The following is a 19,727-nucleotide window of genomic DNA, read 5'->3' as shown; positions in this document are numbered from 1 at the left end:
TGGTGTCGCCATGGCAATTTTCTAGGGACAGTTAGTAACTATTTTCAGAGTCGACATTAGTTTATGGACATTATTATTTATAATTTATAACAGCTTACCTAAATTTACCGAGAATAGTTTATTAAGTAAGTATTCACTATTTTATCAAGAAAAATAAAGCAGTATCTGCTGGCGGAACGAATAGATATGTTATTAGTGATATTATTTTGGGAGGAAAATTGCTTCTTGGCCTCAAGGGCTTATGCTCAAAGATATCCAAATAGGAATCTTCCTGATAAGCGTTTCTTTGAAAAACTACTTGTCCTAGTTCGCAGAGTTGGTAGTGTGGTTTATAAAAACCTATTAGGCAGAAACCTTTCGTTGGAAGTGAATAAAATGAAATTGCCGTAATTGGCTATTTTATAGAAAATCCATATACAGTAAAACACCGGTTATCCGAGGTAACGTGGGGACATCCTCCTCGGATAACTGAAAACTCGGATAATCCGGATTTATTAAAAAATATGCATCAATACATACTTTAAACGGTTTATTAACATTTTAACATGTAAATACATAAGTACCTACATATGTAGATACAATCTACATTATAAAACAGTGAAATAAGTATCAATGCGCTGCTGTTTTATATTGCATCTTCTTTTTCTCGCTGCCATATTTCTCCATCTGTTAAGAAGAAGCAAATCTGTTGGGGTTGCCTCTGATTGTTGTTCGATATACCTCAGAGCTGTTTCCAGAGAAGCAAAACCTTTTTGATGGGTAATCTTAGTGGAAGGCTGTTCATCCACTTCTTCGTCATAGTTATCGTCATCTGATTTTTAGGTTTCGCGAAAGGCATTCGCTATTTCTTCAATATTCATTTTTTTTCTTCTAAATCATCTGCTTTAACCCATTCATCAACGTCTTGTCACATTTTCGCAACCTTGCAAGTTTTGCATTAATTCTAATAACTTTCTTCTTCTCCTGTCTCGTTTAAATTTGTACAGGACATTTCTCCACGGCTTTTCCATTTCAAAGCCAATTCATTTAATGGAATATCATCTTCACTGTCATTATAGTCCTCAATATCAATAACTTTTGACCAAGATTTTTGAATAGTGGAACCGCCTACAGAATCCCAAGAGCTTGGCTTATCCAGTAAATAACATTTTTTAGTGTAATCTTTCTTATCCCAGTGATAATATCCTCTTTTTTTTCTGTGCATTCTAGTAGATGTTCAAGATATAAACGCCTATATTTTTTTATCTTTTCGAGGACGCCCTGGTCCATTGGTTGCATTATACTGGTTACATTTGGAGGAAAAAAATTACAATTTCGCCCACGTGGAGTCCTTCTCCAGGGTAAGAGGGAGCATTGTCCATTAACAAAATTGCTTTAATAGGGAGGCTGGTTCTCTTCAAAAATTTAGTCACAGATGGCACGAACTCTTCTTTAAACCAGTTAGTAAATAACGTCGCATCCATCCATGCACTCTTCTGACTTTTGTAATAAACTGGTAGGGCTTTGGGTGAGATGTCTTTTAACGCTCTTGGATGTGCAGACTTGCCAATCACCATAAGTGGAATTTTGTGATTATCAGATGCATTGGAACATGCCATTATGGTTAATCTTTCCTTACTTCTTTTTGTGCCCAGGAGCTGATTTTTCCTGTCGAGATGCCAATGTTTTTGATGGAAGCATTTTATAATTCAAACCACTTTCGTCACAGTTATAAATTTGATCACATGTATACCCACAATATTTGATTAGCTTTTAAAGTCCTGTTTAAGTTTTCAATTGATGACACATCAGCAGAAAGTTTTCCTCCATATATATAGTCAGTTGTCGTACACCGTACCGTTTTTTCCAGCGGTCAAGCCATCCAGAACTGCCGGTAAACCTATCTGTCTCTGGAAATTGTTTACTAATCATTATCGCTTTCTGCTGCAAAATGGGACCTGACAGAGGCACACCTTTTGATCTTTGCTGAGTAAACCACGTAAATAAAGCTTCGTTAACTTTTTCATAGTCGGCCTTTTTTTCATTGATTTTCTTCTTGAAGACGAAGAGGCTTGTTTTATACACCATTCTTCTATTTTAGTGCTGTTTCTGTTCCAGTCTCCAACTGTTACCTCACCTACTCAATAATCTCGTGCAATAATTTTAATTGTCTCCCCTGCTTGAATTCTCCTAATGACTTTTAATTTTTCTTCAATAGGAACGACAATTCTTTTACGTTTGTTTCGTTCCATTATAATACGGCAAACGAAAATTTAAACAAAGCAGTTGGTATACACTTAACTAGAACTCCACCCAGATAAATCATGCGAGTACATACGTATACTATTTTCTCCCTAGTGAACGCAATAACGAACTGCATTCACTCAAATTTACATGCTAAAAGAGACCAAAAATATAAATAAGGGCCAAGGGGATTCCCCGTCGGTCCCAACGATTTTAAACGGAAATATGTAAATATACATATAGCATATTTTAATAAATGGTTAATACAGAGCATAGACGCGCGACCTCGGATAATCAGGGTCTTTAGATTGCATCGGTTAATCCAGAGCTCGGATAATTGCGACTCGGATAATCGGGGTTCTACTGTATCTACAAGTCATCGTAAAATAATTCAAAGAACTACTTCTTCGTTTTTCTTGATAGAATAATATACACATATTTAATAAATATTATTTATTAAACTATTGTAGGTAAATTAAATAAAAGTAAACTGGTATAAATTTAAATAAGTCCATAAACAAATTTCGATTTTGAAAATAGCTACTAACTGTCACTAGAAACTTGCCATGACAACACTAGCCATCTTGATTACAATTTTATTGAAAAATCGCTTTTTATTCAAAACCTGAGCCAGATAGGTATAGGAAACCCTAATATAGTTTGAAACAGCATTTGAATCTGCTTCGATTTATTTAAAAAAATACAGGGTGTTGCATTTGAAATAACGAAGTTTTTATGTAAAATAAATATATAAAATAGACCAGCAATTTTTGATACCCCTGTATACATCTAAGGAAGGAATAACATTTTTCTGTAAATTTTCTTTCTTTACCTTTAAACTCAGCACAAGAACTAATTCTGAAAAGTAATGTACAGGGTGTTAATAATCTATTCTATTGTAGCATGCAAATTTAAATATCTTTAAATATCTCAAAAACCAAATATTTTAAACATATTTAACCCTTATAATAAATACTTCTTTTTGGGCCCAAGAATCTAAAAATGAAATAAAATACCGGGTGTTCCATAAGAAAAAATATAACTTTGGTATGGACCTTAGTTCTGAAGCAGCCTGTACATTTCAAAATAATTTTAAATTGTGCACATTACCTCCTGACATATACCCATAAAATATTTTGTTTCTACATCTTTCCGTTTTCGTATAATCAACCGAGGGGAATGAGGTGCGCCACCTTGTATATTAATGAATTTTCGGATTCTAGGAAAAATAAAGGTTTTAAAGATAACATTTTATTAAAGATGTATATGACTAAAATGTAGAGTTTCTGATATAGAGGGTGCGTCTCTAAAGTGGCTCACCCCTATAACTTTTGTATTTTTTCAGATTAAAAAACGAGATTTGGTATGTTTGGTTTGGTTAGGGGTTTAGTTAGGTATATGACATACATTAGAATTAATTGACGTATTCAATTATTTTTGGTCACTCCCTGTTTTATTGGAAATGATTACAACTTTTAATTTTTAAACGGTACCCTCTGTATATTTCTATCTCGATTTCTACTTTATTCGATAGAAAATGACACTCTGAATAGAATGACATATCATATGTCAACTTTTGACATTTTTGCATACGGTTTATTTGAACACATCCATGGTACTCTACAGTATATCCCCGGATTATCTTTACAAGAGAAAAACTTTTTTATTATTAACCTTTTTGGGAAAAATGTATTCTTCATAAAATTTTTGGCTTGTTCTAAGATGTTTAATCCCGTGTATACTTTTTCAAATTTCCATACCGTCTTAGAGAAAATTAAAAAAACATGAAATTATGGTTGAATTTTTAGAAGTCCTAAAAATCTAAAGTCGTTTCTATGGTAATATAATTTAGATTTGGTTCTTTAATAGATGGTTATTGTTAATTTTGATTAACGTCATTATTTTTTGATGTTATTAAAGCATCAAATTATCACTCTTCCCATCCATAGCATTGAATAAAATAAATTTTGTGCTTCTTTAACATTCTAAAACAGTAAAAAACATGACGTTATTTAAAAAAGAAATAAAACTCTATCAAAGAATGAAAACGAAATTATGTTACCATAGTTTTGCGTTTTGATTTTTAGGGTACGTTTTTTTTTAATTTTCTCTTAAACGATATGGACATTTGGAAAAGTATAAACGAGATTAACCATTTTAGAACAAGCGAAAATTTTTATGAAGATTTTTTTCTCAAAATGTCAAAATAAAAAAAAGATTTTTCTTTTGTAAAGACAATCTATAATATACTGTAGATTGAAATTTAAAATACAATTTTTTTTTAAATATATTTTTTTTACTGACCCAAAATAATTGTATACTTCAATTAATCCTAATTTATGTCATATACTAACATACCAAATTTCGTTTTTTTTATCTAAAAAATTAAAAAAGTTTTAGGGGTGATCCACATTCGAGATGCACCCTGTATACATATAAATATTAGTAAAATGTTTTTATATAATTTTATAAATATTAGGTTATACCGGGTAATTTCCAATTTAAGTAGTTTTTATTGAAATTTAAAATGTATTCTCTTTATTTTTCATGGTAAAAAACATAACTTTGGAGTGTAATTTTTTTGCTCAGCTCCCTGTAGAATTTCACTTCCCATTTCAATACAAACTGTCATTCTGCTTGTAGTATCTGCGTCGTAGGAGAGGCGCCACCTTGTGTATTTTACACGGTGAAAACAGGGAATTCTTAGACCAAAACCATAACAAAAGTGTTTTGAAACAGTGATTCCCTCTGTATACCTAATTATATCTAAAAATAACGGTTGTGGTTACCTAATTTTGTAAAAGAATTAGAAAACTCGAATATCCCTTTAAACCCTCTATTTTGTGTATTGGCAGTGCGTCTGAGGGTGACGAAAGTGACGTACAGTGACGACTCCGACGAATAAACCACCAGGTTACGTTGTTGGCCGCAGTAAGTACCGATGATACCCGAAGAATTGTCTGGGCCGTCGTGTACCCTTACATAATCAAATGGGCAGCTAGAAAAAAAAGAAAATTTATTATTATATCGGCTTTAATGGAGAAATGCTCAATAACCTACGTTTTGCCGATGACCTGGTGCTAATTACAGATAAAATACACGAAGCACAAAATATGCTAGAAACGCTTAAACGGTCGTCAGATTAAATTGGACTACGCATAAATTATTCAACAACAAAACTAATGACCAATCAAATCAAAATAAAATAGACATCCGACAAGATGGTCAGATGTTTCGAAGAGATTTAAAGGAAACTGGATCCAAATCGGTACAGGACAGAGAAGAGTGGAAAGATTTGGGGGAGGCCTACATCCAGCAGTGGACGCTTTAGGCTAGTTGATGATGATATCATCAAATATTGCTATGATACCAATAACTTATTAGACAAATCTATAATACCCATAAAACCCTCAAGGCATTAAATAAGAACGCATTAAACAAGTTGCAACAGAGACACCTTAGAATCAATGGTTCAACCATATCTCAAACGTATCGGTCCTTGAAAAAGCTAACTGCGAGGGCGTTGAAGTCATGATTATGAAATCCCGCTTAAGATGGGCTGGCCACGTATGCAGAATGCAAGAAAACTGCCTACCAAAATCTCTGCTTTACGGTGAGCTTGTGAATGGTGAAGAATGATGAATGGTGAAAGAGAAAACGGGGTGGTCAACTCAAAAAGTACAATGATATTTTCCACAAAAATTTAAAGGGGATAAACATGCAGAATGAGTGGAAAGAGAAGACAATAGAACGCAATGGAGAAGAATTGTAAACTCAGTTAACAGCGGTAATCAAAAAGTAAACTGGCAACAAAGCAATGAGATTTTTGAATGGCCGGAGTGCGGAAGAGAGATAAAATCGTGTATCGGGCTTTTCAATCCAAGCTCATGCATGAGAGAAAACGCCTTATTGTGTCTTCTGATGCGTGTCAAATACTCGTCAGCGACTAATGACAGTTATGTATGTCTGTAGTAAAACTAATAGAAGATTATTTTCTTTTATCTATGAGTAAAACCTTCAAGGAAATGTGTAGGTAAACAAGTTCTTATAGCAACATCTTGAAGGCCTCCATCATAAAGTTATCTTTACGTTTTGTATTAAATATTATCAAAAATACTAAATACAGATGTAGAAACATTTTTTCAGTACACCTATTTACCCAACAAAATACTTGGCGTTTTAGAGTAAGTATCTTTTTATGAATAGTAGAAAGCAACAAAGAAAAGAGAAAATTTATTGTCAAACCAAAAACTACAGTCAAGTTATCAAAAATATTCTAAAAACAGTAGCAAGGAAGAAACGGCTTTTTTAAACGAGTTTTCTATTTCAGTAAAAACAAATATATAGATATGAGGTAAATATAACATTTCACTTACTGCTGTCCACCATAAAACAAGTCGAAATCCCTAAATTCCAGTCGAATACGTTCACCGGGTGCCCCCAGGAACTGGTAAGAGCAGGAAAGACTCTTCGGATAGGCTCCGGGGTACGTGGGAGACACTATGCTCCCTGTATGTTTGGCAGCACCTTTTACTAGGAAATTACAAGGACCAGCACCAGTTGGAGTACCCACCTCGTACTCAGCTAAAAAAGAGTGTTAATTTAGATATTTCGTTTTATAAGCACGTTTTGTTCGTTGAATTAAATTATGTCTTGTGATTTTTTAACAGTATTATCGACACTGTGGATTAGGGTGTACCAAAAAAATAATAGATATTTTTATACGAGACGATAAAATACCATTTTATCGACCGAAAAGATTTATTCACGAGTTATTAATAAATTAATACACGATGTTATTTAAATTAATTTCGGGAGACGATAATGCAATTTTATCGTCGTGTATAAAACAATATTTTTTTCCATAGCGAGTTACGTTTTAAAAAATATTCAAAAATTATTATTTCAAGGAATTTATTACGAGTAGAAAAAATATTGTGCTGGGTTGGCGTTGGTTTCTATGTAATTTGACAAATAAATAAAGCTGTCTATTTAGTTGTCAGTTTTGAGACAATATTTTTTAATTCTCTTTCGTGTCGATTGCTGATTGAATTGGAGCCAGAAATGGCTCAAAACGAAATAAGTAAATTACCAACAGATATTCAGGCTGATGACAAACGCCATATGCAAACTACTTCCATTTAAATCCCGAATAACTTATGAAAAGGAATACAATTTTTTTTTTAAAATGGAAGCAATTAAATAACGTGCGAGAAGTTTTTAACCTATCCTCGCTGTTAAAGTATCATTTAATCTACCCTTGCGGTTAAAGTACTATTTTATCTACTATTTTTGATGGATATAAGGCAATTTTAACAGTTGCTTTGGAAAAAATATTTTTTTCTTTTAACTTAACTTCGTTATCGTGAAATTATCGTACAGGATTATGAAAAAAAAAATCTGGCAAAGTTTGAGCTTTTAATATTAATATTAATTAATAATAATAATAATATTAAGATAATAAAGCCTCATCGTGATTTTCTATTTCCCATTTAAATAACACGGGGAAATATTTTTTTTTCTCTGGAATTTTATTGCGTTCTAACAAATCAGTGTTTTGTAAAAATCAATACACATTCTTGTAGGAAATTGAACGGTCTTCAAAAAAGGACTAATATAAATTTTCATTTAATAGATTCGTTTGAAGGTTAAGTTCAACTTCTTAATGCCTCTCCTATTCAACATATTCATGGCAGCGCTCTCCATTTTAGTGGGCAGCAAACTGCATGAGAGAGGATTGGGTGTTAGATACAGGTATGACGGCGGTCTGTTCAACATAAAAAGACTCAGGGCAAAAACACGTACAAAATTCATCACAGAACTTCAATACGCTGATGACTGCGCTCTAGTTGCAAACACGTTACAACAGTTACAAGAAATGTTGAACACATATACCTGGGCATACGAGGCTTTGGGCATTAAGCTAAACATCGACAAAACCAAAATCATGTGCACTCCCCCGGAAGATCACAACAATGCTATAAAGATCGGAGAAGAACTATTGGAATATGTGGCGGAATTCAATTACCTTGGCAGTTTGATTTCGGAAAAGACCAATATTGACTCTGAAATTCAGCACAGGATTAGCAGCGCCTCAAGAGCATTCTGGAAATTAAAAGACATGGTTTTCTACAATAATGACTTGGGTACAAAAACGAAACTAGCAGTGTACCGAGCAATTATTATCCCCACCATGTTATATGGGAGCGAAACCTGGGTGCCGTATTGACAACACATGAACGCATTATACAAGTTGCAACAGAGCCACCTTAGACAACTCTTAAGAATCCGGTGGTTCTATCATGTCTCAAACGTATCGGTCTTTGAAAAAGCCAACTGTGAGAGTATTGGAGTCATGGTTACAAAATCCCGCTTAAGATGTGTTGGTGACGTATGCATAATGCAAGCAAACCGCATACCAAAATCTCTGCTTTACGATGAGCTTGTAAACGGTAAGAGGAGGCCGGGTGGACAACTGAAAAGGTACAAGGACATTTTCCACGAAAACTTAAGGAGGATTAACATGCAGAATGAGTGGGAAGAAGCAGCTCACAATAGAACTCAATGGAGAAGTATTACAATTCTTACCAACTGAGTCAACAGCGAAAACCAAAAAGTAAAGAGGCAACAAAGCAATGAGATTTTTGAATGTCCGGAGTGCGGTAGGCAGATAACATCACGTATCGGGCTTTTCAGTCACAGAAAAGCTCATGAAGAAAACGCCTTGTGTGACCATCTTCTGATGCGTGTCGAATACTCGTCAGCGAGTAATGGCAGTATGTATGTAAATGGGAAATAGAAAATCACGATGGGGCATCTCTTAATATTAATATTAAAAGCTCAAACTTTGCCGGATTTTGTATTCATCCTCCTGAACGATATTTTCACAGTAAAGAAAAAAACTATTTTTTTTGTGCACCCTACCGTGGATGTAGATTAACTTACAGTCGTTGATAAAGGCGTATCTTCCGGTGAAGACTTCAGGCATGGAGGCGTTTTTATCCGAATGGAAAGAGAAGGCCAGCGCCCGGTACAACGAGACCCTCGTCCTGGGTGGGATGGGACCGCAGTACCGTCCGCCGAAGGGTGAACTGACCAGTTCAGCCAGATCCGGCTGGGTCACCTCGGAATAGATGTCCATGTACTCGTGGACACATCTAAATAATAATAATTAGAATAATAAGAGAGGTTTATTGTTCTAAAGCATATACAGGGTGTCAAATAACAGAGTATTATCTAAAATGGTGGATAATTCTACGGATAAAATTAAAATAAAAAGTTGCTCTGAAGATATATAATATACCTACCCTAAAATGCTTCCCGAGGAAGTAGCCCTCGAAAGGGTAAATAAAAATAATATACCGGGTGCGTCTCAAAAGTGGCTCACCCCTATAACTTTTTTATTTTTTTCAGATAAAAAAAACGAGATTTGGTGTGTTAGTATATGACATCAATTAGGTTTGACTGACGTATTCAGTGGTTTTTGGTCACTTCTTGTTTTACCGGAAATGACTATAACTTTTGATTTTTAAATGGTACCTTCGGTATTTTTTTACTTTATTTCATAGAAAATGACACTCTAAATAGAATGACATATCATATGTCAACTTTTGACATTTTTGCATATGGGTTATTTCAAATTATAACTTTGACTCGATTGAAAATTTTACTTGAAATACCAAGTGTATGGTATCAAATTATTTTTCCAAATATGCTAATGAGCCACCATCATTCCATTTGAAAAAATTGGGATATGATAAAAAATACGATTTGAGCATTTTCTAACTGGCCAGAACAAGACACTAAAAACATTAGACGATCAAATCTATTTTTCCAAGGCTGCTTGATTAAGAATTAGTGTTTTTAACATAGCCATAGCACTCTAAATTACATTTAAAATACAATTTTTTATTAAGAGAGAATGTCAAAAGTTGACATATGATATGTCATTCTATTCAGAATGTCATTTTCTATCGAATAAAGTAAAAAAATTCCGATGGTGTCATTAAAAATCAAAAGTTTTAATTGTAATTTACCGTGAAACAGGAAACAATTGAATACGCAAATCAATCCTAATTTATGTCATATACTAACATACCAAATCCCGTTTTTTTATCTGACACAATAAAAAAAGTTAGAGGGGTGAGCCACTTTTGAGACGCACCGATATATAAAATTATAATAATAATAAGGGTTTATTGTTCCAAAGCATATACAGGGTGTCAAAAAATAGTGTATCTAATTTCGGTGGATAAAAATAAAACAAAAAGTTGCTCTGAACATATTCCCTAAAATACTTCCCGAGGAACTTACAGACCTCGAAAAGGTAAATAAAAATAATTATTTATTTTTTTATTTTTTAGAACACTGATAAGCCGTTTTTCTTGAAATTTGCTACTCACTACTAGTAGTTCCTTTAGCCTTATACAGGGTATTTCAAAAAAACATGTGCCATCTCTCGGGGGAGATTCCTCACGTAAAAATAAGATTTATTTTTCATATCAACATAGGTCCAACTTTTGTTTCGTAGCTACCTACAGGATGTTAAAATCTTAAGAATTTTTTCCAAGTACTTTTAGCGTTTCGAATGATTTTTTTTTCAATTTTCCTAACCAAATCAAGTTCCTAATCAAACCAAAACAAAAGTTACTATAAATGCCATATATGTTAAAGCTAAAAAAGTGTTGACGTATTCACCAGGGACGTGCATATGGATTATCACTGTAATATTTTTTCTAAAAAAAGCATGTACGCCACTGACTTTTTTGTTGTTAGCGAAAACGACTAAAAGTTGTTTCTTGATATTTTGTTGATTTCGAACTCCTTGATGAGCATTGCAATTATATTAATTTGCCTTGATTCAAGTCTACTCGTAATAGCAATAACCTTTAAAAAAATGTGATATCATTAACTTGCGAAAGTTTGAAATAAGTACTTATTGATTCCTCATAAAAAAAATATAAAAAAAAGTTCCTATAAACATGGGTTTACGCATAGATACATGGGAAATGCATAGTTTTAGAGTTACAGGATATTAAACATTCTTACAATTAAGTTTTTTGTAATTACCTTAAACAATATTATTTTTTTTTATTTGAAATTGCTGTAGGTTGGACTAATAGTAATAATAACTAATGGTAATAATATTTAATAATAAATTAGGTAAAATATATAATTTATTAATTTTATTTTTAGGAGGCCGAATTCGACAAAATATCAAGTAGTAACTTTGAATTGACATTAAACGGCTTACACAATTTTGATATCAAAAGGGAAATAGTCAGTGGCGCACATGTTTGTTTAATAATATTCCAGTAATAACCCATATGCACGTCCCTGATAAATTTACCCATACTTTTTTAGCATTAAAATATGTAGCACTTAAAGTAACTTTTACTCTCGAAATTTTATTCGAATCACTAAAAAAGTACTTGGAAAAAAATTATAATAAATCGAAATATTATTAAGACTTTGACACCCTGTAGCTACGAAACAAAGCAGAATCGGATATATTTTAATATGAAAAATAAATCTTACTTTAACGTGAGGAATCTCCCCACGAGAGATGGCACATGTTTTTTGAAACACCATGTAAATACAGTAATTTCAACATATGGCATAAAAAGCTAAAACTTTTTTTATGTAAAGGTACTCTTAGTTTTGTTTGAAAGGGTAAACAACTTTCAAGATATTTGAGTTTAAAAGATACAATGCATTGATTTTAGTATTAGCGAAATGATAATATGTAGAGATGATAAAATATAGAAATGATAAAATGTAAAGAAATCATAAATAAATTAATCTTATGATTTAGCTAATACTAAAATTGTTGCATCGTATCCTTTAAATGCAAATATCTTGAAAACCGTTCACCGTTTCAGACTAAAAGAAGAGCCACATTTTTACATAAAAAAGTCCTAGCTTTTTATGCCATTTGTTGAAATTACAATAATTATATACTCTTTTTAGTACACTATTAGATACACTTTTTTTTTGATACTCTGTATAATAAGAGAAAAAAAAAGAAAGAGCAAGCAGAAAATAAATTCAAAAGCTCTATAATATAATCAATGTATGTAAGTTGTGTTTAAAGAAATAGTGCTTGTGAGATTATTAAAAGGTGCTACAATAAATAAAGCGTTTTAAGCTAATGAGAAGAAACTTACGTAGGGAGATCCCCAACTGCTGCTCCACTGTAATAAAAAACAATCGTTATCTATTTTTGTCACAGAAATATCGACGAAGATAAAGTCTAGGATAAGTCTGGATATATTAGTCTAGGTTTTTTGATACTATATCATTTAACAGACATGTTAGCTGTGGAAGTGATGCCCTCAAAGTGTCTGTCGGACATATAATGTCTAAAGGACTTCGTTAAATTAAATATATATTTTTTTTAAATACCGGTACAAAAAACGAAATTCAATATGTTTTGTTCTAGTGGGCGGATTTTGATGATTTTTTAAGAAATTTGTAGTTAAATTATTTGAGCAAAATAGAACATTAATTCACCACAATACACCAAAAAGCTTTACTTTTGCACTAGACGCGCAATTGTACTGATATTAATGTTATATTTACTAAATTAGAGGTGGCAAAATTAAATATAAATTCACCACAATACATAAAACTCTAAGATTTAATCATCTGCTGATGATATTAACATGGTTAGCGAAATGCGCGTCCAGTGCAAAAGTAAAGTGTTTTGGTGTATTGTGGTGAATTAGTGTTTTATTTTGCTAATGTAACACCAAAGGTACCAACCCCCAACTGTAATAAATTATCTAACTTTTTAGCTTGTTTAAATTAACGATGTACTTAAACAGCCGTTAAACGGTAGCCTACTAAAATGCCGTTAATATACATTGTGACGTCGTTCATGTCGGCGGAAAGTAATGCTTAGCCTTAAGCTTTTTGCAAGAGCACCTGTGGGTCAGTGGCTGAGGCTATCGCTTCGTAAGCGGATGGTCTGTGGTACAAATCTCACGCCGACCAAGACTTTTTTATATTTTTTTTGCTTATAGCGTGATCTTATTGCATTGGTTTCACGCTTTTTGGTTGGATTGGTTTATTTATTTGGCGGGTTGGTTAGCGTGGTTATTAGGAGGGTGTTAATTCATTGGTTAGTTAGTTATTTGGTGGGGTTGGTTGATTTTTACTAATTTATATTTGTTTTTTATATTTTTTATCAGTGTCGAGGTTAGGTGCGTTGGCTAATTTGGTTATTTGGTGGGGTGGATAGCGTTGGTTAGTCCTTATAAAATTCCTATATTTCATAAAGCCGTCAGGTGTGTCACATTAACGACGTCATACCTATTAACGACATTTTACTAAGCTACCGTTTAACGGCAGTTTAAGTACAGCCTTAAATTAAAATATACGGCCCTGATCACTTTATTTCCGTAGTCTGTGTTTTAATGCATACGACAGAGATAACTATATATGACCAGATGACAGACAGAGAGATAAAATAAAAATCGGCATACAGTGTTGCCGGTTCAAACATGAAATATACGAAGATAATTTATCTAAGCTATTTGATAATGCTTAATTCTGCAGTCAATCTTTACAAATACCGTATGATCGAAAAAGCTACACGCTATAGAACCAATAAAATTTGTAATAAACTCAAACTATGATTGTTTGTTTTTGTAGTTTCGCCAGCGTCACAACGTAGTTCTGAGACATAAATCTTACACGTTAAAATCCAGACCACGTTTCTATGATGACTAAATCTGTATTACTAATAATGCAAAATATATGATTATTCTGTAAACTTTGGTAAAAAAAAGCTTGAAAAAAGGGAGGTGTATTAGTACTTACTCTGGAGGTGTGCCTCTTAAACGGAAGGAATCGAAGGTGATCTGGACCCGTTGTCCTGGACCACCTAGGAACGTGTACACGCAGCTCACTGTCAGCCCCCTGGGATTGGTGAAGATCGGTCCTGTGAATGTACCGTTCATGGGACCTCCAGGTCTACTCACGAACGTCTGATAGCAGCCTAGAAAAAAAGAAGAATTTTGACATTTTTCAGAACATTTTTTATTTACTAAATATTTTGCTCACAATAGAAGTCTGTTGTGTCTAAATTATCGAGATTTTGTGCAAAGCTGGATACGATTTTTCGTTTATATCTTCATCAGAGTGGGACGGACAGGCAGACGGAGTGACGGACGGAGAGACAGACAGACAGAAGGACGGACAGAAGTTTCATTTCAAATATGCGCACATAGTGCACACACAATTTTTTTTAATTTTTAGTGTAATTTTCTTAATGATTAGTTAAATACGTTACAAAAATGAAAAAAAAATTGGCACGCTCAAATTATTTTCTAGAATAAAAATAGCTATAATTTGACATATAAATGATCAAAAAATGTTATGTCTTCTCCAAAATCAGTTATAATTATTAATTAATTAAACATAGTGGCAGCAACTTTTTAATAGGCACCCTGTTAAAAGTGAATTCTCCTATTCATAAATATACGTAAAAATTAGGTTTTGATTAAAAATACGATGAGCGTAATAATCCTGCAGGCGGATCTTCGACTATAGCAGGATATCTATATCGACTATATCATCCTATCGACTATTACATCCTAATTATAACAGGATATCGCAGGCTCGTAAATTGGAGGACAAAGACATGTGCAGATTTTGTCAGGATTCAGTTTCAAAGTTATTAAGACTTGCTGAACAGGATACGTAGGATTGGAGAATGTAACTTAGAGATCAGAAGAATATCTCAGTAGATCTGGAAAGGTCGCAGTGGAACAGGCGATGCAACCGGCATGTTTATCCATTTCAAATTTCTATCCAGGAAAAATCCTTAGATATTTAATTTTAAACTTCCAATCCAGTGATTTGAACCTCTCGTGAAATCTCTCACAGTCTTTCTGGAGAAATTTTAAATTATTCTATAAATTAATTATCATTCCTTTAATATACAGGGTGTCCCAATATTCCGTGGACATAGAACTTCTATGTATTTTTGGAATCAAAATAAGCTCATTAGACACAATTTACCTCTATGCAAAAATGCTTCGCTTGTCCGTTAGAGGGCATCAAGGTTTAACAAAATACATACATTTATGTAGATATTTTAAGAACCGTTATTCCGACTCGAATGAGATTTTGGGTGTCTATGTTTTGCTAAGTGCTTTAACATTTGACTTTCACAAATATCAAGAAAAAGTACGGATAGGTAAAAACTACCCCCACCCCTACATACATTTTAATATAAATATTTTTCAACCCAACCGACGACCGATTTTTTTTTTTCGTAAAACGGTCGTTCTTGTATTTACTACATTTTCTGTCTCTTGTAAAAAAACGCTACCCCGCATACGTTTTGAGGAAAAAAATATTTTTCAAAAACTAACTTTCAAAATATGATTTTTGTCACATCAAACTATGGAGACGGTATTTTCAAATTCAAATTCAAATTCAAATTTCTTTATTAGACCCCATTAAGTTTTCTTCTTCTTCTTCTTCTTCTTTTAGAAGGCGTATCGCCTGTTTAGTTCCGGTTTCCTCCTCGTCTAAGCAACTCTTGCGAGGTTGACTGCCAACTGTCAACGTTTAGGTGGTCGTCCAGTAGGTCTTCTGCCATGGGGTACGTTGTTGCGAATTATTATGGCCATTCTGTCGGGGCCCATTCTATTGACATGCTGGTTCCATTCTCTTCTTCTCTGCCTTATCCATCTGACAACGTCGTTTGTTTGGCACTTTTCTCTTATGTCTACATTTCTCTGTCTGTCCCTCAATGTGTATCCAGTTATCATTCTTAAGGTCTTCATTTCAGTAGTTCGTAGGATTCTCTTTGTTACTGATGTTTCAGCTCTGGTTTCCGCACCATATGTCATCACTGGTCGTATGCAGGTTTTGTATATGCTTGACTTACATTCTGTACTCAAATGTTTGTTTTTCCATATGGGATATTTAAGATGTCCTGATATTGCTGCAGCATACCGCTACTAAATCGCTGCCAATATTCTTCTATAATTTCTCGTACTCTATTATTAGTCCTGCTCCTTATTTCGGTATAGATATTTCGGTTCTCCGGTGTTGGAGATTTCTTGTATTGTAAGTATTTTCCCTTCTTTTCCCTTGTAATGTTCTTGACTTCTAATGTAAACCAAGGTTTAATGTTCGGTCTTCTATTGTGTGATACAGTACGTGTTCCTAAAGCTTCTTTAGCACCTTTGCAGATATTTTCTGCATTAAGTTTTACAGAATAATATTAGTATTAATAAATGTGTGTCTAAAGGGATCGCACCGCGATTATAAAACCGATACAATGGCACAAAGTGCCAGAGTGGTGCGACCCCAAATACAAAATAGAAATAAATTAAATTATAAAAATAAACAGAATTAAAAAAATTAAAATTATATAAAAAAGTGAAAATATAATTTTATCAGGGATGAGCGGAGATAAGCAGAGAGGCATAAAAAATGAAACAGTGTAAAAACCGGAACAGCAACCAATGACGGGCATATCAGAAGAACAAGATCTCACAAATCAGTCGGAGAAATTATAATATTTACGAATTTAGTAAATGATTTTTAATTTGTTTTTATCATCTGTAATAAGGATTGAAATTTAAAGTTATTAGAAATATTATTCCACAAATGTGGCGCTATGAAACTGAAAGATTTTTGGAAGTTAGCTGTTCGGTGTTGAGGAATTTTAAAATAATGCACTTGTCTAGTCGAATGATCATGGTCAACGTAGTGAAACAATGAGAACAAATAGGGAGGCTGCTCTGTAGTTAAAATTCGATAAATGAATGTCATTAAATGAAATTGTCGTCTGTTAGCCATGGATAAAATATATAAATTTTTAAGATGTGGCGTTATATGATCTCTAAAAGGAATGTTAAAAGAAAACCGTAGACACGAATTTTGAAGTATTTGGATTTTTCTAGAGAATCTAGCGTTTATGGATGTACCATAAACAACATCGCCGTAATCAAATAAATATAAAATAAGTGTGTCACATAATTGATATTTAGTCTTTGATGGTATATATTTCTTAAGAGACGAAAAATTCTACAACCGTATATAAGCAGCCTTTAATTTACTAGTTATATGTGCCTGAAAAGAAAGCTTCGCATCAAAATAGACTCAAAGATTTTTAGTCTCTGTAACAATGGGTATCGCAACATTTTACGTTAATATCACAAATTATATTTGACAATCTGCTTCATAAAAAGCAAAAAAGTTAATAATTTTTAAATTAATTAACGTTCGGGTTTATTTTTGATTGTTGCCCTCCAACGGACAAACGAAGCACTTTTATATAAAGGTAAATTATGTGCAATTAACTTAATTTGATACAAAAAACACGTAGTTGTTCTATGTCTACGGAATATGTCGCTATATAAATATAAAAAAAAAATAATAATGTCGCTATATATTTTATAGGTCTGCTTTGGAAAAATAAATTCTCCAAAAATATTTTTCTCAAAAACTATTCGATGTGGCGTTTTTTTAAGAGACAAATATGTAATAAGAGACAAAAAATGTAGTAAATACTAGAGGGACCCTATTACGAAAAGAAAATTTGTGGTCGAGTACTTGGAAAATATTTATACTAAAATTTATGTAGGAGTGGTTGTAGTTTTGGCCCTTCCCCTACTTTTTCTTGATTTTAGTAAGTATTGTGTTAGTGCAATTAACAAAACATAGATATTCAAAATCTTAAATCGGAATAATGGTTCTTAAAATATCTGAAAAAATGTGTTAATTTTTTTCAAGTTTGATGCTGTCTAGCGGACAAACGCAGCACTTGTATAGCAGTAAATTATGTCCTATGATCTTATTTTGATTCCAAAAATACGTAGTAGCTCTATGTCCACGGAATACTGGGACACCCTATATATATTGATTTTTCACTTTAAATTTTTTAATTAATCAATATATTGAATGACAGAATTAAAACTATCTACAATTAAACTTTTTTTAGTGTATGTTAATGAATCTTTTACTTTATTTAAGGAACACCATTAAGTTTAATCGAAAGCGTCAGGCGATCCAGTTTGACTTGCTCAATCGATCAAATATTAGTCTAAGCGTCTCAATTATCGGGTAAATTGGAGGGCTGGCAATTAGGGAAGCGGATAAATCCACGAGGTGGCGCAGTTTGCGGTCTCGTTATCCGCTAAATAAGTTATCGACTCGGCTAGCGGAAGTAGCGCCAGATAAAGCTATCGCCGTTTGATGGATTCTGATGAGTTTGGCTATAAAGTGGCGGCGTTTAGTCGCCAGAAAGTTCACGTTTTTCAAATAGTATTTGATACGGTATCAAATGTAATTTCCAACTGAGTTTTTTTTGCTCATTAGTAAAAATAGAATTGCATTTTTAACGAAACTGTAATACTTATAGAGTGATATAGGTCCGCATCCATATGAATTCTTTATTACTGTCTTAGGGTGTATTCCGTTGCTTACCTTGGTAATGGTTTTATGTTCCGTTTCTATCGGTTCCTTGAAAGTTTTCTTATTACGGAACACGGTTCTGGAAAAATTCGGTTATAACTGTGACCAAACTAACCAGCGCGAGAAGGCTGGTTTTCAACTCAAATCAAGCAAATATTGGAAGTTCGAGTGAAATTCTCATTTAATTTCTAAAATTTGTTATAATATTTTGTATTTATATTCAAAAGCAATGGAGGTAGGCAGTAAAGGTAAATAAACTTCATTAACTAAATAGAATGACTTTTTAGGACCATTTGTGAGAGGGCTTGTGGAATAGGGCATTTCGTAGACAAGTTTATTTTGTCACCGCGCATCCCAGATGCGCATAGCGTTTAGGCGGTCAAAAAAGGAAGTTTTCAAGTTAAACATTTGACAGGATTAATTAGATTGTCAGTAGCTTTTTCTATTTCTTAGCTCTAGAAGGAGATAACGAAAATCTGTTGATAAACGGAGCAAATCGGAGTAATAAATTGTTTTTGACTGAATGTGCCTGTTCTTTTAGTTTGTCAGAAGAGAAGATTATTGTCATTATTGATTATTTCAGATTCCACGATTATTCGGCATTTTTGTAATTTTTGTTTTGTGGTTGAGACCCAGATAAAACGTTTCCTTTAAAGGTAAGTTTTATCTCGGTAATTATTTTAACATACCTAATAGTAATACAAATTTGCACATAATAATCGTACATTGCTAATTTATTTTTTAAATTTAAAACATCACATTCTTTTCTGATACCTATGGAACGACTAGGTATTATACCTGGTATTATTTCCAGTAATACAAATTATTTTCTTTAACTGCTAAGTTCTTGTTATAGAATAAAGACTATCAAAAACATTGAATACCTACGGGATACCTACTGATACTCTATGCGAGCTCCCAACCGTGCTTCCCTGTTCACTCCCAATCAAGTTAGATAAAAAAGATACTGAAGATTGCAGCCTTGAGTTGGAGTATGGCAAGGAGTATGGAGTTAAATAAATTATTATGTTCCTACACAGTATTTTATTTATAGGTTTTAATGC

General features: G+C 33.1%; 1 protein-coding gene across 1 annotated transcript in view; it reads right to left on the bottom strand.

Moving 5' to 3' along the window:
- Window positions 1-19,727, bottom strand: part of LOC115884595 (tolloid-like protein 2) — a 185,470-nt gene that overhangs the window by 28,456 nt on the left and 137,287 nt on the right. Inside the window, exons 4-8 of the mRNA XM_030903223.1 lie at window positions 14,047-14,224; window positions 12,390-12,416; window positions 9,169-9,380; window positions 6,600-6,807; window positions 5,013-5,221 (exon numbers count right to left, since the gene is read on the bottom strand). Of these exons, the coding sequence (XP_030759083.1) occupies window positions 5,013-5,221; window positions 6,600-6,807; window positions 9,169-9,380; window positions 12,390-12,416; window positions 14,047-14,224 (834 nt within the window). The remainder of the gene's footprint in view (window positions 1-5,012; window positions 5,222-6,599; window positions 6,808-9,168; window positions 9,381-12,389; window positions 12,417-14,046; window positions 14,225-19,727) is intronic.

This window comes from Sitophilus oryzae, unplaced genomic scaffold (assembly GCF_002938485.1).
Source record: "Sitophilus oryzae breed Bouriz unplaced genomic scaffold, Soryzae_2.0 scaffold_302_pilon_pilon, whole genome shotgun sequence".
In the NCBI taxonomy this organism is placed as follows: domain Eukaryota; kingdom Metazoa; phylum Arthropoda; class Insecta; order Coleoptera; family Curculionidae; genus Sitophilus; species Sitophilus oryzae.
Note: the sequence above shows the minus strand (reverse complement) of the source record. Positions and strands in the feature narration are given on the sequence as shown.